Source organism: Meleagris gallopavo, chromosome 17 (assembly GCF_000146605.3).
Source record: "Meleagris gallopavo isolate NT-WF06-2002-E0010 breed Aviagen turkey brand Nicholas breeding stock chromosome 17, Turkey_5.1, whole genome shotgun sequence".
Lineage (NCBI taxonomy): Eukaryota > Metazoa > Chordata > Aves > Galliformes > Phasianidae > Meleagris > Meleagris gallopavo.
Genome location: NC_015027.2, coordinates 56782 through 66019, shown reverse-complemented (window position 1 = coordinate 66019; position 9238 = coordinate 56782). Strand labels below are relative to the sequence as shown.

Below are 9238 nucleotides of genomic sequence, written 5' to 3'. Positions count from 1 at the left end.
TTTCAGGGACCTCCCTGCTGTGCTCACAGCTCTGCTGTCCAAGGAGTTGAAGGGGCTGGGAGGCTGTGGGGCTGTGGTCCTTCTGCATTAGGTACCTGACTGCTGTCATGGGCCATCTCTGGCCCTCTGCCAGAGCCAGCACTGTGCCACTGCCACACAGCACCTCGAGCTTGGCAGTGTGGGTCTGGTGTCCTTGGAGGATGCCAGCAGCACTCTTGCTGCCAAGAATTCTCACTGTCGTTGAAGACAAACAAAATGTTTAAAAAAATAAAAAATAAAAATAATAATAATAATTTGCAAATGGGCTCTTCTTTGTCCAAGAGGCTGCTGGGTGCTAGGGCAGCAGTTGTCTTGTTCCCTGCCATCAAGCTGCTGAGAGTGCCACAGCCGGGGGTTCGAGGGCAGCCTTCTACACTGCTGCATGACAGTGCTTTGGCTTGCTTAAACTTGGTTAAAATCCTGCTAAACAAGCAGGCTCTGTGCTGAGATGGACATTTTCTAGTTATCTGGCTGCAGAGTTGTCTAGGCTGCCCTGGAGTTCTTCATGCATGGTTTTCTGGCACTGCACAGCTTGAGGCTGGCTCTCTGGAGCCCCATGCAGGATTTGAATGCCTTGCTGGGGAGGCCTTTGATTATGATGGGAGGCTATGTGTGGCTAGAGCTATGTGCAGCTCAATTTTTAGCTGGCTTTTAGACTTGGAGTCTGCTCCTTTTCACAGAGAAGCTGTTGCTGCTCCGCTCTGCTTGCAGACACCTTGGTGGTCTCCATGCTTTTCTGCTTTTGGATGCTGTCCTATATGGTGCTTGGCTTTGGAAGAGCCAGAGCAGTGAGTGCTGTTGGGAGCAGCAAGTGCACAGGGAGAGAGGACAGGTGGAAGAGAGAGAGTTGTGGGTTAGGGCAGGGAACCTCAGGATCAGAAGAGGAGAAAAACAGCAGCAAAAGCTTCAGTTTCCTCTCGTTTGATAATTTCCCGATGTGATTTTTCTTAGGAAATGATATACCTGTCAAAGAGAGCAGTCAAGGCCTTGCAGATTCACTCCTTGCAGAACTAGGCTCCTTCCCCAGCGTTCTAAACCCAGGACATTGCCCTTCCTGGCAGGGAAGGAGCAATGCTTCTGGGTGCTGTCCACTGCTCCCCAGGCTGCAAAACTGTCTTGATGTGCTCAGGCTCTGAACCCAAGCATTGACAATGAGTAATCAGTGTTCACCTGCCTCTGCTCCACAGGGCACCATCATCTTAGGGCTGATGTCAATGGTCAGAAGGAGCCATCCATCATCAGCAGCATGCTGACAGCTCTGGGATGTTGCGGTGCCTCTCATTGCTGAGGGCTGCGTGCATAGCATGCCAATGCAAGGGCCCCCCTCACACCCAGCCAGGAAGTGGTGACTCTGTTCATGTGCTGTGTTCTCAAGGCTGACTCTGTCTGCAGTTGTGTTTTGCTGTTGCTGTGCTCTGGTGCCCTGTGTTGATGGCTGAGGAGTGTGGACTGTCCCCAGGATCTTGAGCCTAGCAGTGCTTTTCTGTTTGCATGTAGTTTTGGTGACACCAGCATGGAACTGCCACCTTGGGGTGTTCAGGGTGGCTGAACTTGCACCAAGATGAGGCTGGTGGTGCTGGGGCTCTAATCAGGGGACAGTGGATCCCACCATTATACTTGTAGTCAAGGGGTTTTAAATGCAGTATAAAACATTTTATTATAATATTAGCCCATTAAGAAGCAAATGCAAAGATAAAGTGAATGAGTTGCAGTAATTCAGGGAAGGTCTGGGCTCCCTGTTCCTAGGGCTGTTCACCCTAGGGACAAACAGCCCACTATGACCCAGGGGAACTCAGTGTTGGCACTGCTGTGTGTGCCTGTGAGGTGCAGGGCTCCTGTCAGGCATGGGGCTGTTATTGCAATGAAAGCATTTCCCAATCCATATGATGAAATGCAGCATTCCCAGCTGGCCTTGCACCTATCAGATGGGAGCCCTTCCATACTCCATGCTATAAGTGGATGTGTTCTGAGGTTCTGACCAATTGCAGGATGCATTTCCTATTCAAATAATACTGTACGGGTGATCTTTGGGTGACCTGGTTTTGAGGAAGGGGCCATGCTGTTAGCGCATCCCCTTTCCACCCCACTGAGCTGCCTGGTGTTGCCTTTCTCCAGACAAGGTGCAACAGGGAAGATAAGAAGGTGTTGGTCTAGGGGGGTATGTTGCAGGAGGAGGTGGCAAAGCACTGGGAGGGCTGCCAGATACTGCTGCCATCCCACCCATAGCCCTCTCCCTTAGAGCAAACTGACGCCATTGAGTGCCTGGTGCTGATGTAGGAACTGTGGGAGCCTGTTGCACAACAGGGAGCAGCCTGTGGAACCTGTTTCACCACCAAAGACGTTGAAAAGTTCCTCTTCTTGAAGAGCACAAGTTGCGCCAGGGGAGATTTAGATTAGACATGAGGAAAAACTTTTTCTCTCAGAGTGGTCAGACACTGAAATGGCCTGCCCAGGGAGGTGGTGGAGTTGCTGTCCCTGGCAGTGTTCAAGAGGTGTCTGGATGAGGAGCTACGAGATATGGTTTAGTAGCTTGTGGTAGTAATGGTAATGGGAGGACAGCTGGACTAGATGATCTTGTAGGTCCTTTCCAACCTTGTAGTTCTATGATTCTGTGATTCACTGCCCCACTGTGTGTATAGGGTGGTACTGGTGTGGAGAGGACAGATGCGGGGCACATGGAGGGCTCTGTGGCTGCAGGAGTGGATGAGCCCTGGTTGCGATTCCTGATTTGTAGCACCCTGCTGCTGGACTTTGTGCTTTTTGTTTGTTTGTTTGCTTGTTTTTCCTAGCTGTAAAGACTATCTGGGCTCACAGGGAAGGACATGGAAGTCCCCTGGCAAGGAAACAAGCCACACGCTCTGGGTGTGTAGTTAGCGTGTAGGGGAAAGCTCAAGGCACAGATGTGCACCAGGGGCTCTAGAGAGGTCCTACTCCTTATCAGAAGCGCTGGGCATGGACTAACCCTGCTCCTACTGCTTGGTGTGCCATTAGAGATTATGTCTCTCAGGAAAGGATATTAGGAAAGTTGAAGGTAAGAAGAGCTCTTTGTTTGGAAATGATGTGCTTGTGTCTGTATAGGAAATTACCCTTAGAATGGAGAGACTGAGATTGCTCTCCAGGTGCACACTTGTTATCAGAGCTGTGCAGGCACCTGCTGCTTCTGCTGATGCTTGCAGGAGCATGGGGCAGAGTAGTGCGCTGTGTGCAGGGGTGGCAGAGAGCTACTGCCATCTCCTGTTCCCTAGTTCCTGGAAGGGCACTGGCTACTGCCTGTGGCTTTGCAAGGGCAGCACTCACCTTCCTTAAAGGTGCAGCCTCATGGCTGTGTCATTCTGCCCTCAGCACCCATCCTGGGAAATGTGGTTGCATATCCCCAGGGCGCCCCAAGGAGCTACTGGTGCTGTCCCCAAAATCCCTTGGGGTAGTTGCTCTTGTGCTGTCCTCACAATCCTTTTTCTCCTTCCTGCTGAGTCCTGGAACTGTGATCAGCAAAGCACAATCAGTTATCCTGGGGAAGTAACGCTGAATGGCTTTCAGGTGCACATCTCTCCCTCTGCAGCAGCATTCTCTGTGCTGGCTGTGCTGCAGGGTTCATGTGGGACTGGGGGGGGCGAGGTTTGGACATGAAACCCTAGAGCAGCCCTGGAGGACGTCCTTGTGCTTCCTCCCTCTCATCGGCTCATGGCTGAGGACCTTGGCTCGGCAGCACGGGGTGGGCCCCCTGCTCTTTTGCCTCTTGTGCACTTATTGCTGGCTGCTTATGCTTAGTCAGCAGTGTTGCGAGCACCAAAGCTGTGCTGAGTAAAGTCCAGGTAAACAGACTGCAAGGTCGCTGTACCCCCGTGAAGGTGGCACATGAGAAGGAGATGGAACCAGGCTTGCCTCGGGGGATGGGGTGATTGATTTGCGTAGAATGCGGCTTCTGCTGGAATTGAGTGACACCAGGAAGGGAACCTGAGGCAGCGGTGCAGGACCTGTGTTTTGCCTTGCTCTGCATCTGCAGGCTCATGGCACAGCTCTGTGAGGGAAATGAGGTGTGCCAGGGTTCCATGAGGGATGACGCATCCAAGATGCTGCCAGTCTACAGCCTTGGAATTGCATTCTGCTTTGGCTCTCCCACCCTGGGAGCATGCACCCAGTGCTTTGCATCTCCTGGGATAGGTGCTGCTGATAGCTGAATGCTGCCATGGCCTCGGCTGTGCTGTGTGCTGGGGCTGTCCTAATGCCGTAAACGGTGTGGGGCAGCCAAAGGGGGCTGATTGCAATTGTGCTTCCATATCTGTATGGTGCTTCTCTGAGTGGTCTCCTGCCAGGTGTGGTGTGGCAGTAGGTTCAGGTGGCTGTGCCAGGTTTGTAAATGACTGCATTGGCTCCTCACCTCTGCATCTCCAAAGGGAGCAGCACCTTTGAGTAGGGGCACTGTAGTGCTAACTGGGGCTGTGCCTATTCCCCACCATTTTGCCTTATGCCTTTGCATTAACACTGGTCACAGGGCCCTGGTGAGGATGAGGATGCCACATCCTGGTCTGGCCCAGGTGCTGTGAGGTGTTGGGTCGAGCATTATGAGACCACATATGTGGAGTCTGTAGTACCCATGAGGTCAATGCAGCACTGCTGGAGCTCCAATTCCACCTCTTCTTTTCTAGGTGGCCTCGCTGGAGGCATTGAGATCTGCATTACTTTCCCCACCGAATATGTGAAGACACAGCTGCAGCTAGATGAGAAGGCCAACCCACCCCGTTACAAGGGCATTGGTGAGACCGAGGGGCTTGGGGGCATCCTGGGAGGGCTAGGGGTGTCCCTTGGTCTGTGTTAGGTGACAGTGACACCGCTGTGCTCTGCCCCAGGGGACTGTGTGAAGCAGACTGTCCGTGACCATGGTGTCCGAGGGCTGTACCGTGGGCTCAGCTCACTGGTGTATGGCTCCATCCCCAAGGCTGCCGTTAGGTGAGTGTCTCATGGAGGTTCCTGGACTACTCTCCCCTGGCAATGACCTTGGTCTCAGCATCCCCAGTAGCTTCTGGTCCCTTGTTGGGCACCCAGGTCTGTCACAGTGGCCTCTCCACAGGTTTGGCATGTTCGAGTTCCTCAGCAACCAGATGAGGGATGAGCAGGGCCGACTGGACAGCACGCGGGGCCTTGTCTGTGGGTTGGGTGCCGGTGTGGCTGAAGCTGTGATGGTGGTGTGCCCCATGGAGACCATCAAGGTGGGAGGTGGACAGGGGCCCCCTGCTTGTGGCATCTCCCCCAGAGGAGTCCTAGGCTGCCTCACTTTATTTGGGCCCAACTCGTCTCCCCACAGGTGAAGTTCATCCATGACCAGTGCTCCTCCAAGCCGAAGTACCGTGGTTTCTTCCATGGTGTCAGGGAGATTGTTCGAGAGCAGGGTGAGTCATGGGAGTAGTGGCCAAGGGCTTGGGTCCTGCAGGAGCCCATTGAACGGGCCAGGTTTTTGCATGGGGTGGGCCAGGTCTGTGCATGGGGCTGTGGATCCGATGGGAGGAGTTGGGAACAGGGCTGGTGCTCTCCTTCAACACCCTTTATTGCTGTAGGGCTGAAGGGGACCTACCAAGGCCTAACTGCAACTGTCCTCAAGCAAGGATCCAACCAGGCCATCCGCTTCTTTGTCATGACGTCCCTCAAGAACTGGTACAAAGGTACTATGTCCCTGTGTTCCCACAGTGCTGCGCTGGCCGTGCTGCCAGTCCCTGGATTGAGTTCCCCCTGCAAGCCCCTAGGCTTCCCAGGCCTCTCACAATGGAGTGAGGTGAAAGCCAGGGACAGGGTGTCCCAGCTCCAGGCTTTGTCACTATTTCCAAACATCTCTTCCTCTCCAGGAGATGATCCCAACAAAGTCATCAATCCCTTCGTCACAGGCATATTTGGAGCCCTTGCAGGAGCTGCGAGTGTCTTTGGCAACACACCCTTGGATGTGGTTAAGACCAGGATGCAGGTGCAGCACTGTGGCACGGAGATGCCATGCACTCACTGTTTCCACCATTAGCCCTAATCCCTCCAGCGTACCCCAGCTCCAGTGCCTGACCCTCCTTTTCCTTTCCTGCAGGGGCTGGAGGCACATAAGTACAAGAGCACCTGGGACTGCGCCTACCAGATCATGAAATACGAGGGGCCCCTGGCGTGAGTGCTCCCATAGACCTGGGGCTGGATTAGAGAGTGTTATGGGATAATGCTGGGGACAAACAGATACAGAGTGAATGATATAGAGCAGATTAGCACGGGCCCTGCAGAAGGATGACATGATTTTTTTTTAATTATTATTATTTTTATTATTATTATTATATTTTCATTATTTTATTTATTCATTATTTTATTTATTCATTATTTTATTTATTCATTATTTTATTTATTTAATTTTATTTATTTAATTTTATTTATTTAATTTTATTTATTTAATTTTATTTATTTAATTTTATTTATTTAATTTTATTTATTTAATTTTATTTATTTAATTTTATTTATTTATTTATTTATAGCAGAAATAGTCTGGCCAGCAGGACTAGAGAAGTGATTGTCCCCTGTACATGCTATTGATGAGGCCGCACCTGGAGTGCTGCATTCTTGGGGCCCCTTGCTACATGAAGCCCTGGAGCATGTCCAAAAAGGGCACAGAAGCTGGTGATGAGTCTGGAACACAGTCTTGTGGGGAGTGGCTGAGGGAACTTGAATGGTTCAGTTGAGATGAATAGGCTAACGGGTGATCTTATTCACCTCTTCAACTTGTTGACCTCTTCAGCTACCCGAAAGGAGATTGTATTGAGGTGGGAGTCAATCTCTTCTCTCAGATAATGATGATAGATTGAGAGGTAATGGCTCAAGATGCACCAGGAGAAGTTCAGGTTGGATATTAGGAAAAACTTGGAATGGTGAGGCATTCAAAGAGGCTGCTCAGGGATGTGGTGGAGTCACTGTTCCTGAAGATGTTCAAGAAACACAGATGTGGCACTGATGGACATGGTTGAGAAGGGCATGGTGGTGATGGATTGACAGACTAGATTCTTAAAGGTGTTTTCCAATCTTAATGTTTTTATGATTCTAAGCAAGGATGAGAGCAGTGAAGAGTGACTGCATGTGGAAGGATTGAGGCACTGCTGGTACATTCCCATGATCCTGCTTGAGCCCTCAGCCCTCTTCATCCCCACAGGTTTTACAAGGGCACCATACCCCGCCTGGGCCGTGTCTGCCTCGACGTGGCCATTGTCTTTGTCATCTATGATGAGGTGGTCAAGTTCCTCAACAAGGTCTGGAAAACAGACTGAGTGGCTCCACCAGTACCGCCGGGCTGCAGCTGGAAATTGATGACCAAGCGCAGAGCTGCCATCAGCGCGGCCAAGGGTCCAAGTCTACTGTACGCGTCCGTGGACCGGGAGCACCACTCAGTGCCCCCATACACCCTGTGCTCTTTATTTATAGCAGTGAGCTGAGGAGCAGTTAAATCATCAGTTGTGTTGAATTGAAAATGGCTCAGGGAGCAGGACAGAGGCTGTTACCAGCACCCCAGGCTATGCACCCAGACAAGGCTGCAATCCTGACATCCCACCCCAGGTATCACTCATCCTGGAGTGCTGAGCATAGCCCATTCCTGATAGTACCTGGACCCTTAATTTTCCCTACTGTGGGGACAGCATTTGGGTGAACCAGGTGTCCCCCACTTGCAGTTTACAGTTGAGACGTGTGCGAGAGATGGGGTGCAGAGGCACAGCCCCTGTCTCAGACTTGGCCCCTTGGCTTGTCCCCTTGGTGGGGGGCAACCTCCAACACAAAGCCCTTCTTCCACATTCCCATCCTGCCCTCTCATTACTCTCCAAGGCAGCTCCTAGCTGCCCCTGTAGCTTTCAGACCCAGTACTAACACCCACGCTACTCTTGCCTTTGTGCCAAAACCTCCCTGGGAGGAGCAGATGCAGAGCTGGAGCTGCCCTCCCCCCCATCATGTTGTAACGTGTGCAGCATTAATACTAGTTCATGGGAGGGCAAAGGAAGAGAAAGAGCCTGGGAGCAATTTTCCTTTGGCTTTCTTCTCTGAAGCCAGTGAGGGCTGGTTGTTTTTTGTTGTTGTTTTTTTAATTATTGTTCTGTTTCACATGCAATTTGAATAAAATCAGTCTGGCTTCAGTGGGTGCAGTGCATGGGGCATTGTTGGCCATGGAGGTTGGGAACTGCTGCCATTATGCAGATTAGGGATGCAGTGTTGAGCTGGGATATGCGTACAGCCAGCTGGGTGCCAGGTCACTGAAGCAGAAGGAAATGTACTTCCTACATCTGGGCAAGGGGATCCTCCACAGCTATGCTTTTGTACCTTCATCAGGGTGCTCTAGCCACAACAAAGGGAATTTCCTCCAGAGTAGCAGATGCCACAGAGATGACTGGGGTTGCCCACAGTCTCAGTCACACCCTCATCATTTGCAACAAGAAAATAGCCACATACTTAAATATAGAAAAGAAAAAAACAGACCAATGTGAGAGCCAGGGTGCAGTGCAGGAGTAAAGGCTGGCACAGAGCATGGGTGCACACCACAACCTGCAGCAAGGCCAGGAGTTGCTGGAAAGCAGAAGGGAGAAAAGAATCCATCCGCACCTTCGGTGGAGCTGCAGCCCCAGGTGACTGCTTATGGGTCTCAGCACCTGCTGTGTGCTCAGCAGCAGGGAGAGTTTGAGCATGGTGTGTATGCTCCCTCCAGGCAGGCCTGACTTGAGGAGAGCACAGTAAGGTACATGCCCTAGAAAGGAGTTGGAGAGGTCCCAAGGATGACAGTGGCACTGCTCCCTTTGTACACAGCTCACCTGGCACAATGGGGTCCTCTTCTTTGTTAAGGTCTCCAGGTACTATCTCAATGTTATCTCTCTAATAACAACATTTGATTGATTTGATTAGGTTAGACTCATTTGATTTTTGCAAAACACTTCTAATCACTTTGCAAATTCTCCATCATTATAAATAAAACCACCATGTATAGTTTCAGCAAGCCAAGTTTAATTTTTGTTTTGTTTTGTTTTTATGCAAGAAAAATATTTGTTGAAAAAAAAATACATTAAAAATATTGTAGAGGAAAATGCTGAGTCATGGCTAAGTCAGCCTGAAGCACTGATTGAACACCTGGTGGGAAGGCAGGGCCAACTCAGGGGAGCTCAGGTGCATGCAATACCACTGAGGGGTGAACCCCTTCCCATCCCTTCCCAGC

The 9238-nt window shown here is 51.0% G+C and overlaps 1 protein-coding gene and 1 non-coding gene across 2 annotated transcripts in view; both read left to right on the top strand.

Moving 5' to 3' along the window:
• Positions 1 to 9018, top strand: part of SLC25A1 (solute carrier family 25 member 1) — a gene marked incomplete at its 5' end in the record, with an annotated part of 9942 nt that extends 924 nt beyond the window's left edge. The window contains 8 exons of the mRNA XM_010720224.2: positions 4686 to 4793; positions 4887 to 4986; positions 5108 to 5246; positions 5342 to 5426; positions 5592 to 5696; positions 5877 to 5992; positions 6104 to 6177; positions 7202 to 9018. Coding sequence (XP_010718526.1) covers positions 4686 to 4793; positions 4887 to 4986; positions 5108 to 5246; positions 5342 to 5426; positions 5592 to 5696; positions 5877 to 5992; positions 6104 to 6177; positions 7202 to 7316 — 842 coding nt within the window. The remainder of the gene's footprint in view (positions 1 to 4685; positions 4794 to 4886; positions 4987 to 5107; positions 5247 to 5341; positions 5427 to 5591; positions 5697 to 5876; positions 5993 to 6103; positions 6178 to 7201) is intronic.
• LOC116217280 lies at positions 6215 to 6326 on the top strand. The gene has a single exon (XR_004161629.1). It is a non-coding gene; the product is annotated as a U6 spliceosomal RNA (small nuclear RNA).
• Positions 9019 to 9238: the final 220 nt, after the last annotated feature.